Consider the following 23,552-nt stretch of genomic DNA (forward strand, 5'->3'; position numbering starts at 1 on the left):
ACACATTAGCATGCACAAGGACCCGCGTTCAAGGCCTCAGTCCATATCTACAGAACAGAAGCTTTACAAGCTGTTAAGCAGTGGTGCAGGCATCTCTCTGTGTGTCTCCACTCCCCTCCCAATTTCTTCTGTCTTGTCAAATAAAAAAGAATGAAAGAAAATGGCAACTGTGGCCTCCAGGAATAGTGAATTCATCATGTGAGCACCAAGCCCCAGCACTAATCTGACAACAAAGCAAAACAAAACTAAAACAAGCATAAAACAAAGCAAAATATACAGGATCCTTGGAAGTTGTTGCCCAGAGACCCTCCAGAGCACCACTCCCACCCCCATGACCAACTTTGCCACCCTTGGAACCTCAGCTGAGCACCAGCTACTTAACACCTACTCTGTGGGCTGACGGAGAACAGACTTCCCATCCCTCACCACCATCACCAACTCTCAGCTCTGGACCCCAGGTCAGGAAAACCAAACCCGGATGGTGTCAGTTCACCCCAGAAGCCAGAGGTAGCCAAATAATGGGAGCCCTCCCCAGGCTCTTAGCAGACCCTGAGTGGCCAAGGCCACATCTAGTGAGGTGACTACAGTCACTGGGGAGGGAATGTATACCAGAAGAAATTGGTGGCCTTGGGAGGCTGTGGAACAGACACACAGTGAGGTATGAGCTTCTGTCCCTCACCCCCAGCCTGCAAACCCAGCTAGACCCCAAAATGACACCTGGGCTGCTCTGCCACTTTCTACATCCCTAGCCCACTCCTGCCTTCCCTGAACCCTGACGTCTGGCCTGAAGGTTGCAGAAGACAGTGATCTAGCCCTGACAGGATGCCCATTTCAGCTCGATCAGCTTCAGCCCCTCAGCAACAGCATTGTAGGAGCTTGCTAGGAATGCAGAGTTTCAGGTCCCCTCAGGCCTCCAAGTTGGAATCAGCATTTCACAGAACCTGTTGGATCTGTGTATGTACTCAAAGCTGAGAACACAGGGCTGAAGCCAGCTTTAAGCCTATAGTGTCTCAGTTGCCTCCCTTCCCCCTATCAAAATGGGCTCGGTGGGGGGGCAGCGGAATAGCTCACTTGGGTAGTGTGCTGCTTTGCTAAGTGCGTGACCCAGGTTTGAGCCCAACTTCCACTGCACTGAAGGAAGTTTTGGTGCTGCAGCTTGTCTCTTCTCTTCTCTTCTCTTCTCTTCTCTTCTCTTCTCTTCTCTTCTCTTCTCTTCTCTTCTCTTCTCTTCTCTTCTCCTTCCCTTCCCTTCCCTTCCCTTCCCTTCCCTTCACTTCACTTCACTTCACTTCACTTCAGTTCTTTTTTCTTCCTTTTTCTTCCCTTCCCTTCCCTTCCCTTCCCTTCCCTTCCCTTCCCTTCCCTTCCCTTCCCTTCCCTTCCCTTCCCTTTCCTCCCCTCCCCTCCCCTCCCTTCCCCTCCCCTTCCCTTCCCTTCCCTTCTCTCTCTCCTGTCTCTATTAAAAAAAAAAAAAAGGAGTCGGGTGGTAGCACAGAGAGTTAATCACATGTGGTGTGAAGTGCAAGGACTGGCGTAAGGATCCCAGTTGGAACCCCTGGCTCCCCACCTGCAGGTGAGTCGCTTCATAGGCAGTGAAGCAAGTCTGCAGGTATCTATCTTTCTCTCCCCATCTCTGGCTTCCCCTTCTCTCTCCATTTCTCTCTGTCCTATCCAACAACGATGACATCAATAACAACAATAATAACTACAACAACAATAGAAAATGACAAGGGCAACAAAAGGGAAAATAAATAAATATTTTAAAAGATTTAAAAAAAAACGGGCTTGAGTCTCTCCACCTGTTCTGACCCATGAGACAAAGAGATAACTGTGACACAGAGAGGCTTTGGGGAGATATTGTCCCCAGCCAGAGCCCAGAGCAGAGCTGTGTCCCCAACCAAACCCCAGAGAAAGTCATGACATCCAACTAGAGGTGAGGCAGGTCCATGTACCTAATTAGACAGGAGGGGGTGTGGTCCCCCACCCCAGACTAGATCCCAGGACCGTCAGATCCTTCAGATTGTCAGAGTGGACTGTCACACACAGAGCCACATGCCCATGACTTCCTCCCCTTCCATTGCCCTATGTGATAACCCTTCATGACAATGGGGGGACAGAGAGACCAATGGTTCAGGAGAGAGGCACAGACAGTGAGGCCACAAGTGACCTTTTGGGAGCCCCCTTGTGCCCCTGGGATGCATGAGTCAAACTGGTCTTGCTATCCCAGGTCATCTCCAGTTAAATTACTAGGTCTGGCCCAGTTAGGGAGCCACCATATAAAGGCTCCTGACACCGGTGACCTCACAGTGCTGGCCAGCGACGATCTATGATGAGGCTGCTCCTTGTGCTCCTGTTTTTCACTGCTCTGTTCACTGACTTGGGTAAGGAACAGGCTATAGGTGAGGGACAGGACCTGACACAGGGGTCCTGAGGGAGGGGTGGAGTCCACCGGAGAGGTTCTTGGGAGGGACACAAGAAGACAAGTCCTGGATTTTGGGGGTGGGATGGGGTGGGGCAGGTGCCGGAGGCTGCAAGGAGTAAATGGCAACAGCCAGGGATGAAGACCTTTGTGTCCCTTTTGACAAGTTTCTGGCACATGTGACTCTTGGGGCATGGGTTAAAGGGTGTGGATACAGGTGGTGCAGAGTCCAGGCAATGTGGTGGGACCTGGGTCCAGCCAGGATGTCCATCATCCCCCTCTCCTGGACTGGCAGGACCCATCCAGGAGCCAGGACCCCCCTGTGCTGACTGGGAAAAGGAACTGGCCACTCCTTCCAACCCCACTCTTGCTCCTGACCTGGTGACCTACTGTGCTACCTTAACAAGGGGACCATTTGCTTTGGGGGACCCCGGAAATGGGGAGGAGGTGGTGATACAGCCTGTGATTATCAGCTGAGTAATTATCAACTGGAGATGATTGGTCCCTCAGCTGCCTCAGAGTGTGGGGGTGGGTGACAACAACATAGAGGCTCCAGCTAGCTGAGGTAGCCCCTGGGGGTGGGTGCAGGGTGGGGAGATAGAGGAGCCCAGGGCTGGAAGGTAGGGGCAGGTAAGGTTGTAAGGGGTGAGGAGACATTCAGACAAGGTAGAGATCATGGAAAATTCCAGAGGCACTGCTTATCAAAAGACATCCCTTTAAGGCAAACAGCAGGTAGAGGGACTAGGTGTCCTGCTCTGTGGCCCCTCAGAGAGTCTTGGCGCCCCACCTACTATGGGCTCTGGACCCCTCTGTCCCCTAGGCTGCCCTGTGCACCTGTGGGAGCCCCTTGCTCCGGGGACCCAAGGATGAGCACTGACCCAGTGGGTCTCAGTTTAGCCTGAGGGGGCCGAGACTATGGATTCCCATAAGGGGTCAATGAGGCCTTGTCACCTCAGAGTAGCTTCCTGCATGTACCTGGGACTTAGGTGTAGGCTGGAAGGTTACAGATTTCTTTTTTCCTTTTTAAATTTATTTATTTATTTGTTTATTTATATTATTATTTAAGCCAGAGCACTGGTGAGGCCTAGGATTGAGCCTGGGACCTCGGAGACTCAGGCATCAAAGTCTTTTTGCATAACCATTATGCTATCTCCCTACCCAGCCCACAGAGAGTTTCTAAGCTTCCATGAAATTCCCTTTTTTTTTTTTTTTGGTCATCTCTGGGCTTCATCGCTCTAGGCTGAATTTTTCGGATAGAAACAAAGAAGCTTCCTGCAATGCAGTAAGGCCCAGGCTTGGGCTTAAGCCTGGATCATGTATATGGCAAGAATCCAACATTCTGAACGTAAAAGCATGATGAAGGTAGGAATATGAACTGTTTTCCTACAGCAGTAAGACAGGGTGATGCGGTCAGAGGCTTTTGCTCAGAAGCCCAGTCTGGTGCAGACTCAGTGGGGCCAAGGTTAGGGTGTTCCTGGCAGACTTCAGGGGGACAAAGCCAGTCCTTCCTGTGGGCCAGGTTGTCCTTAGCACTTCCTATGTGGGTGACTTGCCAACTCCGTCACTCCAGATGACACTGTCACAGACATCCACAGGGACACAGGGACACAGGGACACAGGGACACAGGCAGTCCTCACACTAAATCCCTTGCCCTTGGGCCCTGTTAGAGGCACTTCCAGAGGGAGGAGAGAGGAAGAAGAGACTCAGAGTAGACTAGCTGGGTTGGTGCCAGTCCCTGAGCCCCTAGGCCACCCACCTGAGCCTCCTGCCCGCTTGCCCCGACTGATGCGGGCCTGTGCTTCCTTCCTCCCAGCCTGGGCCCTGCATTGCCACGTGTGCTGTGGCCACGAGAACTGCGAGTCTCTGGTGGAATGCTCCACGACTGACAAGTACTGTGTGATTACCAGGGCGAGTGAGTACCCCAGCCTGGCCCAGGCCACCCCGAGCCCACCAGATGCGTAGGGACTCCCAATATGTCCCCTCAACCCTGCCCTCAACCCTCAGCAGGAAGTCCAGTGTGACCCATTCCAGGGCTCACCCTTTAGTTGAGTCCCTTAAAGTAATCCACAGGGTGGGAGCAGAACTCCCCATATTGGGCAAGTGGGGGCTTACAAGGCAACTGATATCTGAAAGATGGACTTTGAAGCACAGCTAGAATTCAGGGTGTCCAATGGACCTCCCTCCCCCACCGCCTTCCCCCCATGCAGAAACCCGTACTCTCTGCCCCTAGTGAGGGCTGGAGCAGGTTAGTTGTTGTACTGCGCCCTCTATCCCCAAGGCAAACCCTCTGTATTATCTGACCTCCTAGACCATCCTTTGGAGGGGGAGGGGCTGGCAAGGTCAGGTCACCAGGGAGGGCACATCTGCAGGGCGTGAGACAGAGCAGCAGAGAAGCCTGAACCATAGAAGGGAATCTGGAGTGAGGGGTTAGGGTAGGGCCATGGAATGAAGAGAGAGCCCCCAGGAAATCCCTGTAGAGTTGTCATGGACTCAAAAAACATGGCTGCATGCCAGCCAGGAGACCCAGGACCCCATTTGTTGGGGGTAATGAGGAACTCTCTCCTTGTGAACGTTGCTGCCAACATTGGTCACTCTGTGGAAGTTTACTGTCAAAAACAGGGGCTCTCCTTCTGGGCAGACAGCCAGGTGGCCTCCCTGGAGGCCAGGGCCATCTTCTAGGCCAAAGGGTCCCTATAAATCCCCACCATGATGAAAGCCCTTCCTGCTGGGACTCAGAGCCCTTCCCAATCAGGGTTCCCACCTGTGTGTGAATGGGCAGGTTCACACTCCTCACTGCCTAGCTGGCTTTCACCCTCCTCTCAGCCCAGGGACACTGTCATGGAGCTGCATGCACCCAAAAAGCCTCCAGAGTTCTCCCCGATAGGTTGGAGGTGGTATCTGTCCAGAGACACCCACATGTCACTTTCTCAGGGGTTAAGGGAAAACCCTATTTCTGCAAGCCCTGGATGAAGGACCAAAGCCAGGAAGTGCCTTCCTCTCCCGTTATCAGGTACCCCCTAGGTACCCACTGTCAGCTAGTGCCCCTGGCCCTGGCAGCTGTCAGGAGGCACAGATGTGTGCTCCACGTGGATTTGAGGGGCTGGAGGCAGGGGTTGTGACTGGAGAATTAACTTCACCTGAGTGTGAGAGGGAGGACTCCCAGCTGGAGGTCAGGGCTGTGGCTAATGTTTGCACCTAACATCACCCAAGGTGGTCACGGGCCTCCTGAGCCTCCATTTTCTCCTCTGATCTTGGGGTGGGTTCTAGGAGATATAAATACCTCCTGGCTTCCTGTGGGCAATCCTAGGAGATGAGGTGGGGCTCTGGTCTCTGAAAGAATCCCTGGGCCTGGACTTCATGGGTCCAGTGGTGGTGTGGGGGAGGGAGGACAGACATTAAAAAGCATCTCTGCGACTGGGTGGTGGTGCACTTGGTTGAGCCCATACGTTACAGAGTTCAAGGACCCGGGTTCAAGCCCCTGGTCCCCACCTGCAGGGAGAAAGCTTTGCAAGCGGTGAAGCAGTGCTGCAGGTGTCTCTCTCTCTCTCCCTCTCCATCTCCCCTACTGTCTCAATTTCTGGCTGTGTTTATCCAATAAATAAAGATAATTTAAAAAGAAAGAAAGAAAAGAAAAGAAAAGAAAGAAAGAAAGAAAGAAAGAGAGAAAGAAAGAAAAGAAAGCATCTCTGAACCACTTCCTCCCAGCAAAGAGCCCATCAATTCTAGCTTATCACGAAGACCAAGTCCCCAGAGCTGGGACTACTGTCTGGATGTCTACCACCCCCACCTATTACAGTCCTTCCCAACAGAGGAAGAAGTAGAGCTCAGAACCCAGCCAAGAGTTGTCCACTCTGCCCGGCTTTACCTGGAGCTAGCGAAACATTTCTCCCTGCAACCCCCACCTCCCCAAATGGGTTGGCAGCTTTGCCCTCATTACCCCCTAGCTACGAACACAGAGCTCCTTATTTAACTAACAGCATAGCAGTGACTCAGTGTAGTGCTTAATTAAGGGCTGTTTCTAGGCCAGCGGCAAAGAATGACTCCATGAGGCTTCTGCCTGTATACTACCCCAGGCTCAGGGAGGAGACCATGCCAGAGGACTCCAGGGAAGACTGCCACTTACCACTCCTAGGCGTTGCCAGGCTCCATGTGCCCCTGGACTCTAACTCTCTTAGTCCAGGCATTTGGTGCCCAAGCAGCTGTGGGTGCCCTCAAACTGCTGCCAGCTACACTCATGTTTACCAAGCTAACTCAGTTACCACCACCACCACTCCCCATTCCCAAAATTCTGTCATCATTGCCTTGTCCAGAGGAGGAAACTAAAGTTCAGAAAGATCTGGTCCCTGGAGCAGGAGCCCAGTCCCACTGCAGGGAGCAGGAGTCCCCAGGAGTCAGGATCCTAGCTCCAAGCACATCTGAGCAGTGAGGTTTGAGGGACAGGGCCTACATTTATGCCAGGGATGACAAAGTTTAGAGAATTGCCCCAAATCAACTCACCTTGCTCCCATGGGCTCCAGAACCTGATAGGGGGTGCACCAGGAGAGCCCTCACACTCCCCCTTCCCCCACCCCTTCCTCAAACCAGCCTCCCTTGGGCACGTCCTGTTTACCCTGTGCAGGCTCCTTGTATCCTCTTACTCACTTTGCCTAAAGTTTTTCAGCTCCAGGAAGGTATGGGGGGGTGAGTGCAGGGACTGGCATTCCCTGGGTTCCCTGAGCATAGCACCCACATATCTGCCAGAAGGAAAGGGGGCCTGGGAGCAGAGGCACTGGGTGTGGGGAGGTCCAGATGCCATGGAGGAACCTGGGCAGAGGCACCCAGGAAGGACCCCCCCCCCACACACACACACACACACAAACACGGAAAGTCTCTTCAGGACACACACACGCGAGCTCCCAGGAGCCGAGGTGCTGGTGGGCCAGAGTGGGTGACACGGAGCCCTTGCCCATAGCCCTTGCCCTTCTCTCCACAGCCAACCCCTCGGGCATCCTGGTCATGAAGTCCTGTGCCCCGACATGCCCCAACAGCACCCTGTCATCTGATGGTCGCACCCTCTCCGTCTCCTGTTGCCAAGGCAGCGAGTGTAACCGCAGCTCAGCTGTGGGCCTGGCCGGTGGTCACAACACCCTGTGGGCCAGCGCCTCGGTTAGCCTGCTGTGGGTGTTGCTTCGGGCAGCCTGGTGAGCCACCCTCCACGGCTGAACCTTCTCACCAGTCCTCTCCCAGCCTGGACTCAACCTGCCTGCACCGTTCCCGTTCCCTGCACCCCTACCCTGGCAGGAAAGGGACCCCAGACTACCTGCTCCTCTTCCTGCTCCCTCCCAGACTATACCCAGTTCCCCCCCCCCCAGATTCCTGCCCCATTTCTCCCCCTGCTAGAGGGACATCTCCAGCTGGGAAGCCCGGAGGGGACGCACCTTCCAAAGGACCACAGCTCCAGGAGGCTCTCAGCAATCCCATGATGGGCCCTAGGGCCCGCTGGCCATTTGGGGATAGGATAAGTACCCTGATTCTCCCCTGCACCCTCCTCCCCATCTCAGGGGGAAAACCCTCCCAGGAAGAACCCTCTGTTCCATGACACCTATCCTGTTGGCCTCCTCTTATGCTCCTTCATGTGTTCAGTCATCCATTTACTCATTTATTTATTCATTCATCCATTTACCTCCACTCTCCCATCCACTCTTCCCATCACAAACTCACTGGGGTTGTCTTGTGGCCAGGCATTCAGAGGGTATTTAACTGGGACCTGCCACCCAGAACTGCCACTCAGGAACCCAGCATGCTGTCTCCATCCAGACCAGGAAAGAGGCAAAGGCTTTCAGAAAGCCCCCAGGGTCCCCTGAAAACCCCTGCATGTGAATTCAAGTTTTTGAAATGGTGTCCTGGCTGCAAGAGAAGAGTGGGCAGGGTCGCCGGGGGTTGGTGTGGGACTGGGGTTGGGGTTCATTTACACTGGATATAGAAGGGCCCCTACCTCCTCATCCCAATCACCCTCTGCCAGCTACCTCTGGGGCCACAAAGGAAGAATAAAGTGGCACATCCTGTATAGTCATTCAGTTCTGGGGTGTCAGATCTGTGGTGTGGTGTGGTGTGGAAGGGGTCCTTATCCTTGATCAGCAGTGAGGGGAAGACTCTTCCCTGGCTCGTAGATGGGAGCACTTTGCAGAGAGTCAGAGTTCCTAGTGTTCATGGAGAGCAGGAGCACACTTGTATCCTTATCTGACACCCCAGCAACCACTCTCACCCCTCCCTCCCAGGGCCAAAGAAATACTTCCAGAATATCCCAAATTGAGGAAGGGGGGAGACTCAAGTAGGGTCCTAGAAAACCTCTGAGCCTCAGTGTCCTTCAGTAGAGGTGGCTCCCAACACATGAGTCCCCTTCCTTTATATATCTTCAGTGGGGCACAGGGAGACATCCCTCCCCCCGTACTCGGAGGTCCTACAGGCTACATCTACTCCCAGCACTATTCCTGGGTGCATGGCCAGGTCCCCAGGTCTTCCCTTGCACCTTTGTTTTGGCCTTTCTTGGAAACCCACCTGGGTCCTGGCATCCACAGTCTCCTAGAGGTCTTCTTGGATTCCACCCTCAAGCCCAGTCTTGCTCTTACTGCCTGCCTGGACCTACACTCCAGGCTTGATGCTCTGCCCCATTTGAAACTCAGAAGCCAGAAGACACATCCTTTCCCTGACCTCTTTGTTCCTCACATCCCTGTCAGATGACAAGGACAAATGGCCAGGTCAGGACAGGTGAGCAGAGGCTGCTTCCATACATAGCTCAGGTTCCAGGGCCCATGGCAGAGAGGAATGATATTATTGTGAAAGCTGGAAATGCCTAGGTGGGCAGGGGCCTGCTTTTGAGAACCCAGTGTCAGGTGCACAGGGAAGACTGCCACTCCCTCTCAGCCTCCACCCACTTTTCCTCCACTACCCTTCCAGCATGACTAGCTCCAGGAGGTTCCCACACACACCCCAAAGGGAGGAGGCCCTCCCTGTTCCTAGCAGTCACTTCAATGGCTTAACCCCACAAAATCTAAGTCCTCAGACTTCTGCAGCTTCCCATATCAGTATTGTAGGGGTGCATGTGCTCTGAGCCCCCAGGAAGCAGAGGGATAAGGCCAGTAGGGCATGGTGGGGGTGGGTAAAATGGCCTTCTTTTAGAAATTTCTGAGTTAGCTAGAAGACAGGGGAGGGGGTCCTGCCTTGAGATAGAAAGGTCATGATTCTTTCAACACCCACACACTCCCCAGCTGCCTGCACAATCTCCCTGCACCACCAGGCCTGCCTGGCTTTGGAGCTCCAGCAGAGACTGACATGGCATGCACCCAAGGCACCCACCCCAGGAGCAGAGTGAGGACATCTCCACCCAGCCTTGGAAGCTTGGGTGGTTTTTCTTCCAGGGAGTGGAAATTTCTTCTCTTGATTCTTCTGTATGACGAGGCTCCCCTCCAGAGCCAGCCCCACCCCTGCAAGTTGCAACAGAAAATCCCACTGTGCACCTTGTGACACCCTGTGGCCCATTCCTCCCAGCACGGCGGCCTTCAGAAGCCTGGGTGCAATGCACACAGTCGCAGATGAGGACATGGGGTGTGGGGACCCAGCTATCTGGATTGGGCCTAAAGCCCAAATTCCTGGATTGACAACAGCCTCTGTACAGAGAAGCCTGACCACACCCCAAATGGTCCCCACCTTCACTAAATCAGTAGACACTTGGAGCCCCTGATGCAGGCCAGGGGAGAGCCCCATGGGCCCCGCAACTCTACATTGATGGGGCACACTTGGCCCATGTGGGCCCAGCACCCAAGGATACTGCTGGAGAGCCATGGGAAAGGGGTGCCACAATCTGCAACCCTCATCCTAGAAGGGCAGTGGGATCTTGCCAGGGCCCTGGGGCAAGAAAGAGTTTGGAAAGGACTCTCACAAGAAGCCCTGGGAGGTTGGGGCTGGGGGGGGAGGTAGGGGGACAGGCTGTGTTGACCCCTGAGAGTCCCAGTGATACTAACCAGTTGTTAGTAGTCTGGGGGTGGAGACACAAAGCTGGAAACCCACAAATCCTGGGCTCAGGCTGTGACCTGTCACACCTGAAATGCCTGTGGGAGGATTTGATATTCAGAGCTGAGAAGCCAACCACAGGCCCCCTGCCAGCTTAGAAGTTAAGTCTTTTCAAGGCCCCTCAGCACCAAAGCACCAACCCAGCTCTCTATGCCCTGGGTTCAAGGCAGGACCAATATCTCTGTCCTGAGCAACACTCAGGGGGCTCTTAGGCCTGCCTCTAAACCTCCCCTTCTCTATACCCAGCACTCTCCGCTCCACAAGAAGTCACCGTGGCATTCATAGGTTCAGATGGCACAAAGCCCTGACTCCCCAAGCCCTGCAGTGGTGATAACAAGCTCCCTGGCAGGGCCCAGCCTAGACCCACCTCCCTCCCCTGGGAGCTTGTCCCAACAACCAGAGCAGGCTGTAACAACATCCAGAACCCGGGTCTGAGCTGGCAAGAGAGCTCACCTGGATAGTACACCTGCTTGTGTACTATCCATCTGCACCACCCAGGTTCCAGCCCAGCCCTAACTGCAGTGGAGGACTCTTTAGTCATGTGGTTTCTTTCTTTCTGTCTATCTCCCTGTCTTCGTCTCTCTTCTTCCTTCCTTCTATCTGAAAAAGTCAGCCTGGAGCAGTGAAGTCCCCCCCCCCCATCAACAACCAAAAAAACTTTTTAAAAACTGAAAATAAGGGTGAGGTTATACATCATAATGGTTATGCAAAGAGACCCTGATGCCTGAGCCTGCAAAGTCCCAGGTTTGATCTACTGCACCACCATAAGCCAGAGATGAGCAGTGCTCTGGTTAAAAAAATAAAATTGAAAATAAAAAAATCCCAGCCTGGTGGTCTGGGAGATAAAGCAGTGGACACTCAAGCAAAAGGTCCCAAGTTCGATCGCCAGCAGCATATGTGCCAGACTAATGTCTGGTTCTTTCTCTCTCTCCTGTCTTTCTCGTTAATGAATAAATAAAATCTTTTAAAAAAAATCCTAGCCTGAATTCATGCCAAAATTGGGTCCCACAGTCACCAGGCTGAACAGAGTAGGACTGAGCTGGGCTGCTTAAGACCCAAGACTCAACAGCAATCTGAGGTCAGAGGAGAGCAGTTGGAAATCCAGGTTCCCAGGTCAGGTGGAGAACCCCAGTATCTCCCGACAGCCTGTTTAGTCTCCAAACCTGCACCCCAGCCATGCCCAGGCCTCAGCTACAAAGTACATGGCAGAGGTAGTGATGTCTGGAATCTAGACATCACTACAAAATTTAAGTCCTCCTGTCCTCAACCCTGTACTTGAGAGGACAATTGTCCAAGTGAAGAGCTATTACCAAATTAAATATATATAGTCATTCAAACAAGACATTTTTTTAATTCCAAGTTATTCTAGAAGTTGTTGAAAGAAGAACTCAACCAGAAGCCAATTCCTGGTCCCAAGGACATGGAACAAGAGGTGGGAATCAGGAATGCAAGGGAGGTAGCCACTCTGAGTAAGACGTACATCGGCCAAACATGGGCAGACAAGACAATAAGACACATGATATAAATAAGACTCATTTCCTTCTTTAAGGGGTAGGATCAGTGATGTACTCAAAAAACTCTCCCCTAAGTTACCATCTAACCTTAAGTAAAAGAGTTCAATGCCCTGTCATGCATTATAAGTTTCACAGATGCCTACTAACCACTTACTGTTGTGAGGCTCTCAGAGACGCCACCTGGCTTCATTCCCTAGGCTCTGAGAATGATTATTTTCTTTTGTCAGGGGGTGGGTGTATATATAGTCAAGACAGGGGAGAGGTAAAAAGAAAGACAACATTGCATATTATCTCCTGGAAGACTATGTGAGTGGTGGATGAATGGGTGGGTGGGTGACAGGTGAATGGGTGAGTAGTGGATGAATGGGTGGGTGGTGAATGAACAGCTGGGTAGTGGATGAATGGGTAGGTGGTGATGAATGAATGGGTGGGTGGTGGATGAGTGTCTGGGTGGTGTATGTGGAACGGGAGGGTGAGTTGAAAGGTGGGCAAGTGAATGATGCATGGATGGGTAAATAGATAAATAAATGAATGGATGGATGAATTTTTTGGGTGGGTGAGTGAATTAATGGATGAATGATTATATGTGTGAGTGGATGGATGGATGGATGGATGGATGGATGGATGGATGGATGGACAGACAGATGGACATTGGGAGCAAGTAAGGAGAGAGTAGTGAAGGGAAGTGAGGCGGGTTTTTTGTTCACTAGAAAGGATCTAGACCCGTACTACCATGAGTCTGAATTCAGGGATCATTGTCACTAGCTCCAGGACATAGGAAGTGGTGCAGGTAGCTGTCACCCAGCAGAAAGGAGAAGCCAGGGACAGGAAGTGAGCACAAAGACTCTGCCTTTCCCCAGGACTGTCTAAGGAACTTCCTAGCACAGAGATAACAGTCCGCTTCCAGGCTTACTGATTCTTGGGTTCTCTGGATTCTGTAATCTAAGGGTGATTGTTTTGCAAGCACATAGTTCTAAGAACCTGCAGTGCTGAGACTTCCAGGCAATGGTCTGTGGTTCTGTTTCTGGAGCCTTTTATAGGGTCATGTCCCCCACCGCGCGCGCACACACACACACACACACACACTTCATGAAGGGAGGATGCAGCTCACATTTTGGGATTTTCCCTCTCTTCACCAGATCCTTAGTCAGATTCTTGAGTCCCAGAACCTCTCAGGGACACAGTCAGAGAAATCGGCAACTGGACTTCACGATGGGCTCCATGGAAGGGTGTCCTGTAAGGGGCTGAGGGCTGCTACATGCAGGGATCCTGCTCAGCTGCTTTCAGGGAGCCATTTGCCAGCCCTCAGAACTTCTCTGCCTCTCTCTCTCTCTTTGATATTTATTTATTTCCTTTTGTTGCCCTTGTTTTGTTGTTGTAGTTATTATTATTGTTGTTGATGTCATTGTTGGGTAGGACAGAGAGAAATGGAGAGAGGAGGGGAAGACAGAGAGAAAGAGAGAAAGATAGATACCTGCAGACCTGCTTCACCATCTGTGAAGCGACTCCCCTGCAGGCGGGGGAGCCGGGGGCTCAAACCGGGATCCTTGCCAGTCCTTGTGCTTTGCACCGTGTGCACTTAACCTGCTGTGCTACCACCCAATTCCCTGCCTCTCTTAACCCTTTGTAACCTAGGGCCCCAGTGCAGCCATTGTTAGGGACAAACTGTTTCCCATGTCTGTAGTTAGCAGAGCAGGAAAGGGAGGCCCCACAGGCACAGAGGGGCAGAACCTTGACCTCAGTACCCAGTTCAGCCCAAGACACTGATTCCTCCCCAAAGCCATCTCAGCAATGGAAGGAAGACATCTCTCCAGAAGGCCTGCTGGTGGCCAGGACCCAGAGAAGCAGGTGAAAGAGCTCTGTGGAGGCCTCTGAAACCCCTCCAACACCAGAGGAGGGAGGCCTGGGTGTGGAGGAGAGCCACACTAGATCCCACTGGCAGGCTGGGTGACAGGATCAAGACACCATCCTCTGTTTTCATCCAGAGGAGATATAGTGTGTGAGGTGTGAGAAGAGGAGACACTGCATCTCCTCTCCCCCTGGCTCACTGGCAGGCAGTCACCTGGCTTTGCTGGCAAGAAAGGAGACCAGACATGGGGTATGCCCGCAGCCACACAGCCCTCTGATCCAGGCCTACTCCTTTCCAGGTCCCCCTCCCTGCTGCTCAGGGGAGGCCACTCACCTCCCAATGCTCACACCAGGTAACCCCTCCTCCTCCTGGGGCCATCTTGTGGGAAATAACACAGATCATCATTTGCCTGTGCCCTGGCTCTCTAGCTGAGGCTTGAGTCCCTGGTCTAGGCCTCTTGTTCATTCCTTGCCTACTGATGGGAGGCCCTTAGAAAGTGAGTGAACGGGGGCTAGAAAGTGGTGCACCTCGTTAACTGTTCACATTACAGTGTGCAAGGACTGAGGGGTGGAGCCAAGATGGCGAATTGAAGACAACTCTTGGCTTTCTCTCTGCAAAGCAGCTGCTTAAAACCTGGGAATTCTAAGTGAGGGCAAGATTTCCAGGCCCGTAGTAGAGGGAGTATACAAGATGTGTCAGAGTAGGAACAAGGCAGAGAATCAAAAATCACATATAAGCTAGCAACAGGCTGGAAAAAGAACAACACAGATACCAGATATGGAGCTGCCTGAGTTTCAGTTTTGCCCTCTGCACTGAGTCCCCCTCACCCCCTCACACCAGAGGGATAAGGGAACCAGTTACAGACAAGGAGGTCCTCCTGTGGACTCCATCTCATTATCAAGATTCCAAGATTAGCAGGGAGTCATCCAAAGGAGGGTTTATTTATTTATTTTTCTTTCCCCAAGGGGGCTGGAGGTCTTTCTGATTGGTCAGCTTCCTTGACCAGTCTTTGCCTCTTCTGGGGCTGTGCGAGTACTCTCTCTCTCTTAGTTTTCTTTCTTTCTTCCCTCTGGCTCTTTAGTTTATGTTGCTTTTTGCAATTATTTTATTTTATTTTTAATTACCTTTACTTATTTATTGAACAGAGACAGTTAGAAATTGAGAGGAAGCAGGAGACAGAGAGGGAAAGAGACACAAAGACACCTGCAGACCTGCTTCACCACTGGCAAAGCTTTACCGCTGCAGGTGGGGACGGGGGCTTGAACCTAGGTCCTCACCCATTGCAACATGTGTGCTCAACCAGGTGCACTACCACCCAGCCCCTTTTGCAATTATTTTTGCTTTGCTTGGTGGGGGGGGGGGTAGGTTTTGTATAGCCAGTTTGGTATAGTTCAAGTTGCAGACGGATCTTTAGGTGTTTTTTTTGTTTTTGTTTTGTTTTTTCTTCTGGTTTTTTTCATCTTTTTTCATTGTTGTTAATTTACTTTCCCTTCTTACTGCTTTGACCAAAATCAGCCTTTGTCATCGTTACATTGCATTTACTGGTCATTGGCCGTGCTCTCTATTGTAGTCATAGTGTTTTATGTTGTTGTTTATTGTTTGTTTTTTCCTCTTTTTTTTCTCCTCTGTTATTTTTCTTTCTTCTCTGATTTAAACATCTTAGTTTTTGCTCTTGTTTTCACTGTATTCTTTTGTGCTTATTTGTGATCTATCTTGTGTAAGAAGTCTGGCGTGGCAAGGTTTTTCATTCTTTATCTCTCTCTCTTTCTTATTTTCTTTTCTCTGCTTTCCCACTATGTCTTGAATTTATGTTTGTTAGTTGATTTTTATAGTTGTCTGTTCTTGTTGTTGTTATTTTGTTTCATTTTGCTTTTGTTTTGGGGGGAGAGTTTTCATAGCTAACTGATTTTGGTCAAACTGCATTAATCAATGCATTTGTTGTTGTTGTTGTTGTTGTGTTTGCTGAGGTTTGTGATCTTAGTTGTAAGATGACTTTGGTTTGGTGTGGTTTTTCCTCACTTAACACAACAACTGAACAGAAATAGCCAAGATGGAAAACTATAAAACACATTTTTAAAATGTCAAATATAGAACAGTTCAATCAATTACAACAATGAATCAGGACAGAAGCCCAGAAGAAATTCCAAGTAAGCCAGAAGTAACTAAAAATGAGGAAAATATCCAAACATTAACTGATGCATTAATCACAGGAGTGAGGAAAGCTTTTGAGGAAAATACTGTCAGAAATAGGGAAACAACCAATGAGTCCCTGAAAGAAAATACAAGCTATCTCAAGGTAATTAGAGAACTGAAAGCTGAAATAGCTGAGCTAACATACCAGCTAGCAAAACAAGGTAATACTGTAACTGAACAAGGTTAAAAAAAAAAGCCGAACTGAAGAAGGAAGGGAAGGGAAAGCAGATTAGCAGAAACAGAATTAGCCAGACTGAAGACAAATTAGAGAAAACTAAGAAAGAGGTAGAAGAGCTAAAAAGGAGAGAGAGAGAGATAGAGAGAGAGAGAGATATTGAGAGACACTGAAAACAACAATAGAGACATATGGGATGATCTCAAAAGAAGTAACATTCGCATAATTGGCCTGCTGGAGGAAGAAAGAGAATAAGGGAAAGAAAGCATCCTAGAGGAAATAATAGAAGAAAACTTCCCTACCCTAAACAGCAGAAAGGACATTAAGATTCAAGAGGCCCAGAGAGTCCCAAACAGAATCAACCCAGACCTGAAGACACCAAAACACATCATAGTTAAAATGGAAAGAAGTAAAAATAAAGAAAGCATCCGTAAGGCTGAAAGAGAAAAACAAAAAGTCACATACAGAGGAAAACCCGTAATACTATCATTAGACTTTGTCACACAAACTCTAAAAGCCAGAAGGAAATAGCAAGCTATTTACTGAGCTCTCAATGAAAAAAAGATTTCAACTAAGGATAGTATATCCTGCTAGACTTTCATTCTGAGTAGATGGAAAGATAAAAATCTTCTGAGATAAGAACAGTTAAAGGAGGCAACTATCACCAAGCTTCCCTGAAAGAGGTTCTAAAAGACCTCCTATAAACAAGAACATCACCAAAAAACCTGCATATATTGGAACACTCAAAAAAGTGCTGAATAGGGCAGGGAAGACAGCATAATGGTTATGCAAACAGACTCTGATGCCTGAGGTTCTTAAATCCCAGGTTCAATCCCCTGCACCATCATAAACCAGAGCTGAGCAGTGCTCTGGTGATTCTCGCTCTCTCTCTCTCTCCCCATCTCTCTCAAAATAAAAATAAAATTGCTGAATAATCACACTGAAATACCTTAAATCCATAATGTCAATAAATGTCAATGGCTTAAATTCGCCCACTAAAAGTCACACAGTAAGAGGATGGATCAGAAAACACAACCTAACCATACGCTTCTTACAAGAATCCCACTTGACCTAACGAGGCAAACACAGATTCAAAGTGAAAGGGTAGAAAACTATCATACAGGCTAATGGACCACAAAAAAAAAAAAAAAAAGGCATGAACAGCTATTCTTATCTCTGACAAAACAGACCTTAAAATAAATAAAATAATAAAATATAGGCATGGCCATTACATAGTTATCATAGGATAAATCAACCAAGAAGATTTAACAGTTATTAACGTCTATTCACCCAATGAGAGTCCATCTAAATACATTGAACACTTACTGAAAGAACTAGAAAAACACATCAATAGTAATACGGTAATAGTAGGAGACTTCAACACCCCACTCTCACACTTAGACAGACCATCTAAGAAACCAACAAAGAAACAAGAGAATTACTTGAAAAGATGCATAGACTAGACCTCCTGGACACTTTCAGAGTTCTTCACCTCAAGACATTGGAATACACATTCTATTCGAATCCACACAGCACGTTCTTAAGGACAGACCACATGCTAGGCCACAAAGACAGTATCAACAAATTCAAGAGCATTGAAATCATCCCAAGCATCTGCCCAGACCACAGTGGAATAAAGCTAACACTTAACAACAAACAGAAAATTAGTCAAACTCACAAAATTTGGAAACTCAACAACATGCTGCTTAATATCCAGTGGGTCGAAGTGGAACTCAAGCAAGAAATTGAAATGTTCCTAGAATTAAATGAAAATGAAGTTCTCTGAGTGGTAACCTCAAAGGTGTTCCTTTGTTCTGTCCTTACAAACAAAACAACCACAGTATGACTCACCAATAAAGAACTATGATTACTCTAAAAAAAAAAAAAAAAGAAAGAAAATGAAGACATGAGCTATCAAATTGTTTGGGACACAGCTAAAGCAGTACTTAGAGGGAAACGCACAGCCATACACTGTGCAAGGACCCAGGTTCAAGTCCTTATTCCCCACCCTCAGGGGGAAAACTTCACAAGTAGTGAAGCAGGGCTGCAGGTGTCTCTCTGTCTCTTTTCCTCTCTATCTCCCCCTTCTCAGTTTCTCTCTGTATCTGTCTAATAATAAATAAATTAAAAAAATGTTTTTTAAAAATAAACAAATCCACTGCTTCTGACAGTCATTAAGAAAAAAGAAAAAGAAAAAAGAAAGTGAATAAATGAATGAATGAATGATGGACACTCCCTGAGGCAGACAGACATATTGGCACTCCTTTCACGCAACTGGGTTAGTTCTTGCACACACGGCAACCTGACGCTGAAGCAGCCTTGACCCCAGTTCTATGTGTGACCTGGAGGTGGAGTGAAAGGTGGGGGCTCACCCCATTCCTGCCCAGTCACCACGGCCAGGCCATGGGAGGGTGGATCTGAGCAGGAAGGCCTATCTGTGCATAGATAATGCCCACATAGGTCTTGGATTCCTGCGAAGCTGATCTTGGGGAGCAAGCAGGACTGGGAATGAGGTGAGGTTTCCAGGTCTCAAGTCCCCCTCAACATTCCTGGGCTTCACCCTGCTAGTCAAGGTCACCCTCAATGAGTGACCTGGTTCCCTTCCTTAAACTTGGTGGGTAAATTTGTCAGTAAACAAATGCCCTGGACTATCGTGAGTTTATCAACCATCTTTAGATACTTTAATGTTATCTCTGCACCATCTAGAACACTTTGAATAGATTAGGGTGTTGGAAAGTCAGAATGCATTTTGATAACAGAGAACACGGGGGAAAAATATGTCATGACTTTTCTGACAACCTGATATTTTTGAGTGTTTATTTGTTAGTGTGCTGATATTGCACTGTATTAAGTATTGAGAAAATAAATTGTGCTGGGGGGTGCAGGCAGGTGCACCCAGTAAAACACACAAGAGTACCAAGCATGGGAACCTGCTTTAAGTCACTGCTCCCCACCTACAGGGGGTCACTTCTTGAGCGGTGAAGCAGGCCTGCAGTTGTCTTTCTCTCCCTCTCTCAATCTTCCCTTCCTTTCTCAATTTCTCTCTCCTATCCGATAAAATGGGTGGGGCAGGAATGGCTGCCACGAGCAGTGGACTCAGAGTGCTGGCACCAAACCCCAGCAACAACCCCACTGGCAATAAATAAATAAATAAATAAATAAATAAATAAATAAAAATCAGTACTGTAGGTGCGCAATAAGCACAAATATATAAACAAGAACCTCTAGTATAGTGTACGCTGACAGCAGGAACGACACCGAAGAAGAGATAGAGATCAGATGCTTGAAGCTGAGCTGCTACCATTTTCTTTTTTTTTTTTAATAAAATCTTGAAATTTTTAAAAATTATCTTTATTTATTGGATAGAGACAGCCAGAAATTGCTCGACCAGGTGTGCCACCAGCAAGCCCCACTGCTGCCATTTTCCATGACCTGAGATCTCAGGAGTTCTATAATACAGACTCACCTGGAGCTCTGAGTGTTTACTAAACAAGTAGGTCACTGAATGAGGACTAGCTGTGGTTGAGGTTAGCGTTCTGCACTCTACAGCTGGGTTTCTCCCTGCAGGGCATATGCTAGACAGAAGAGCTTGGTCCTGCTCTGCTCTCAAGTGGCCTCTTCTCTGACCCTCATTCCTCACCAGAAAAGGTGGTTGAAAGGATGCCAACTGAAGGAGCCATGACAGCTCTTCTCTCACTTGATTCCTGAATTCTGCCTTCAAAACCACAGCCAAGTCACCATCTGCAGGAAGCCTTCCATGACTGCACTGCCCTAATGACTCCCAGTTCTGAACAGAGGCCTCTCCCCCAGAGGCAGAACCCAAGGGTCTTTTTGTTTAATACTGTATCCAAGGTGCAGATGCCTCCCTACTGAGGCACCTCTGTTCCCAGTACACCCCACCCCCCTAAGTCCTCCATCCACACAAGGTCTAATAGGAATCCCAATCCTCAAACCTGTTTTTCCAGAAGCTTCCACTGAGTCACTGCCCCCTTACCCCATGCCAGTCACCACTCTCACTAAATTCCAAGGAACTTGAGGGCACCTCCCACCCACTCATAAGTGACTGTGCCAATGAACAGGGGAGACCTCAGATGAGGAAAGAGACCTCGTTGCTTATTCTGTCAATACAGACCTGCATAAGTCCCAGGGCATCTGGGGCCAGTTAGCAGAACATGTGGCCTTCCCAGGTTGGGTGGTCAGTCTGAACTACCTTGGGCCCACTGCCCAGGGTTAGAAGGCACAGACACATCAACCTCTGCTTTTGGACAGGTCCAGCTGGGCCCATAAGCACCTCAGGGGGCTGGGGCAAGGAGAGAGTTTATCCCCGCCAAGGCAAGGGAAGAGCGAGACTGGGGTTCCATGTTGGCATGTGTCAACTGACATGGGGGCAGACCAGACAGACAGAAAGCTGCCCTCTCCCTGTGCCCAGTGTTCTCACCTATCCAAATGACCTACCAGGACAAGGACGGAACAAGACAGGGTGTGTCCTAAGAGGTTGGGGTGCAGCCTTATACAGTGTCTCAAAGGCAGCAAACAGAGTGCCCCTAGGCAGAGGGGCTAGGAAGGAGTCCATGTGCAGAGGCCCCGATGAGTGCTGTGAACAGATGGGGGGACCTTGCCAGCACCCACCCAGCCCACCTTTGCTGCGTGTGGCCTGGGAACCAGAGCAACCACAGGCAGCAGAGATGAGGGAATCACAGCCGCAGAGCAGAGTGGAAGCAGCTGCTCCTCCACTCAGTGGAGGCAGGATTGGTGGGTACAGGGAGGGGCTGAGCCTTAGTCCCCACACCTGGCCTCCAGAGCAGCCCTGTCCCTCCCCCGTGTGTCAGGCCTTCCTTCATGTGGGTCCCCCCAATCCCAGGCTCACCTCTGTGAGCACCTCTGATGTCCACACTCTGGATCCTGCTCTGTCCCCATCCCCGTGGCCTCTGCCACCCTCACTACTCAAGCCACTGACATCTTGGGGTGGGAGACAGGGATACTTTGCTTGATGGAGTTCCTTCTTGCCTGGCGCATTGGTTAAGCTTGGCAGCCTGAAGCTCAGAGTCTGAGAAAGCCAGGCCACCAGCTCCTCCTCTTCCTCCTCCTCTTGCTGCCCCTCACCCCATGGACTCAGCCTTGGGCACCCACAAGCTTGTGGCCAAACTGTGCCTCTGGAATGGGGAAAGTCAGAGGCAATAGGCTCAGAATGGCCAGAGCTGAGAGGGAGGAAGAAGATGAGATGGCAGTGAGCTCTAGACCAGTGGACAACCCCCACTGCCCTCACCTCTAGCAAAGCGTTGGAGCCTCTAGGCACCCCAGAGGGGAGATTCCGCACCCCCCCCCCACCCGGGGAGACAGTGGAGAGCTGTGGTCTCCTAGCTTCAAGCAGTGGTGAGCTAACCTGGAGTGCAGGCCAGTGGGTGGGGTACACAGGAGTGGCTACATGCCCCTCCCACACTGCTACCTATAAGGCTTCCAAGAAGGAGGGGCCCTCACAGCTCCTAGAGACACCCCAAGATGAAGACAGTCCTGCTGCTTCTTGTCATCCTGGCTGTGGCCATTGGGCCAGGTAAGGAGCTGGGACCCAGAGGAAGGGGCTTGGGGGGGAGTTGGACATGGGGAGTGAGCAACTTTGACCTAGTGCTAGATGTCCTGAAAATCCAGTCTCTGAGAATTTCTTAAATTGATGGACACGAGAATTTAAAATAAAACGAGCCTCCTAGATTTACCTGGTAAAATCAGAGATCCTGAGAATCCTTTTCCCCATCCCCTGGGGACCTCAGACATCTGAGAGAGGGGGAGAGGGTTGGGGGGACATGTCTCCAAATGACTTTTTCCCAGGGACAGACAGATGCTGAGGCCAACTCAGGGGGTTCCTAGGGCAGCCCTTCCTCCTACAGGCTCAGCACAGCCAGAGGGTCCTGACTCAGTCTCAGTTTCCCTAAACCCTCAAATTGCCCCCCTGGGCACAGCTCCTGTGGTTGTGTGACTGCTCTGAGTAAGTCCCAAGCTTTCCAGTACCCTCTTCCCCCCACCAGGGGTGCAGAGGCATCAGCCTTGAGCAGGGCTGTCTGTGCACTCTATCCAGGAGGAGTGGGTTCTGGCAGTGCTCCTGGGGAGGCAGCCTTGCTGTGTGCCTGAGCAGCTTGTCTGGGGGCCAACTGAGAGCCTTGTTGCCTCCCACCAGCCCAGGCTCTCCAGTGTCACGTGTGCCAGGACTCCGGCAACTGTAAGAAAACACAAACTTGTCCATCCAGTGCTAAATTCTGCAGGACCGTCACCAAAGGTGAGGGGGACATCGGGAAGGGGGGAGTCAGGAAGGAGCTCCCAGGATGCAAAGCTCTGTTCAGGTGCCCTGTTCAGGAGTTAAGATGCCATCCCCAGGGAGGCTGGTGGGGGATGATGTCATAATAGCTGGGTCCCCAGCACTGCTCAAGGTCAAGGGCAGACATTGGGGTGCCCAGGTCAAGCTGGTCAGGGAGTGGGGTCCAGAACTGACAGCTAACCTTGCCCCTAACTTCCCAGTAGAGACCCTGTCAGGCAACCTGGTGCAGAAGGACTGTGTGGACTGGTGTGTACCCACCAAGATCCAGCCGAACCAGATTACCAGTGGCACTGAGATCGTCCAGTGCTGTCAGAAAGACCTGTGCAACCACAGCCTGCAGAATGCCGCGTCTACCCGCACCCCCCTGGCCAGCTTACTGGGCCTGGCCCTCAGCCTCCTAGCCCTCCTTCTGGCCCCTGGCCTGTAAGCCTCTCAGTGGACTCCCACCCACCCACCCCTCCCTTCCTCTCCTGCCCTGGGAAATTCTACTGCCCCCTTTCTTGAAGCAAAAGGGATTCAGTTGCCCTGGGCTGGGGCTCCCTCCAAATACCTGAGGACAGGTCCTGTGGACAAGGAGGACCACTCCCACCCCAGGAAGAGAAGATGCAGTCTCCCAGAGCTTTGAGGACAGCAGAGAACAAAGAGATTCCATATTCAGCTTGCCTATTTTCCATATATTTTTCTACTCCAGGCTTGTTGGGTAATAAATGATTGAAAAACCCACATGGTGTCTGGCTTATTCTGGAAAGAAGGTAGAGGACTCTTGGCAGTATTTGTTCCCCAAGTCCCAGGGCTTGTCATCCCAGCTGGTCACATATGGCAGCATCTGAGATGTACCCTCACGACTGACTCACAGAGGGAACACGCCCTCCGTCAGGCACTGGCCCCTGTGCCAGGGATCCGAATGGTGATTGGAGATAGGACCATCTCCCTACGGTAGAGAAGGAAGTTTCTCTGTGCTGGTACAGCTCAGGTCAGGAGAGTGCTCCAGCCCCCCAGACACACACGCCTACACACACCTACACACACCTACACACACACACAC

At 50.4% G+C, this 23,552-nt stretch overlaps 2 protein-coding genes across 3 annotated transcripts; both read left to right on the forward strand.

Moving 5' to 3' along the window:
* Positions 1-2,259: 2,259 nt before the first annotated feature.
* LOC132539863 (candoxin-like) lies at positions 2,260-8,472 on the forward strand. Its single transcript, XM_060195890.1, has 3 exons — positions 2,260-2,381; positions 4,234-4,332; positions 7,393-8,472. Exons 1-3 carry the CDS (start codon positions 2,327-2,329, stop codon positions 7,602-7,604), a joined length of 366 nt encoding a protein of 121 aa, XP_060051873.1. The 5' UTR covers positions 2,260-2,326; the 3' UTR covers positions 7,605-8,472.
* Positions 8,473-21,593: 13,121 nt separating this feature from the next.
* On the forward strand, positions 21,594-23,230 carry LY6D (lymphocyte antigen 6 family member D). Of its 2 annotated transcripts, none has more exons than XM_060195892.1 (3): positions 21,594-21,751; positions 22,370-22,468; positions 22,711-23,230. In XM_060195892.1, exons 1-3 carry the CDS (start codon positions 21,700-21,702, stop codon positions 22,932-22,934), a joined length of 375 nt encoding a protein of 124 aa, XP_060051875.1. In that variant the 5' UTR covers positions 21,594-21,699; the 3' UTR covers positions 22,935-23,230. The 2 variants fall into 2 exon arrangements, with proteins under 2 accessions (XP_060051875.1, XP_007535453.1); XM_007535391.2 differs by having other exon boundaries at positions 21,595-21,751; positions 22,708-23,230.
* The last annotated feature ends 322 nt before the right edge of the window (positions 23,231-23,552 follow it).

This window comes from Erinaceus europaeus, chromosome 8, assembly GCF_950295315.1.
Source record: "Erinaceus europaeus chromosome 8, mEriEur2.1, whole genome shotgun sequence".
In the NCBI taxonomy this organism is placed as follows: domain Eukaryota; kingdom Metazoa; phylum Chordata; class Mammalia; order Eulipotyphla; family Erinaceidae; genus Erinaceus; species Erinaceus europaeus.

Excerpts from the sequence above, each read along its gene's own strand:
- LOC132539863 (XM_060195890.1), top strand. The coding sequence starts at position 2,327 with ATGATGAGGCTGCTCCTTGTGCTCCTGTTTTTCACTGCTCTGTTCACT. Across the intron at positions 2,382-4,233 it reads TGCTCTGTTCACTGACTTGG|CCTGGGCCCTGCATTGCCAC; the intron begins GTAAGGAACAGG and ends CCTTCCTCCCAG. Across the intron at positions 4,333-7,392 it reads CTGTGTGATTACCAGGGCGA|CCAACCCCTCGGGCATCCTG; the intron begins GTGAGTACCCCA and ends TTCTCTCCACAG.
- LY6D (XM_007535391.2), top strand. The coding sequence starts at position 21,700 with ATGAAGACAGTCCTGCTGCTTCTTGTCATCCTGGCTGTGGCCATTGGG. Across the intron at positions 21,752-22,369 it reads GGCTGTGGCCATTGGGCCAG|CCCAGGCTCTCCAGTGTCAC; the intron begins GTAAGGAGCTGG and ends GCCTCCCACCAG. Across the intron at positions 22,469-22,707 it reads CTGCAGGACCGTCACCAAAG|TAGAGACCCTGTCAGGCAAC; the intron begins GTGAGGGGGACA and ends CTAACTTCCCAG.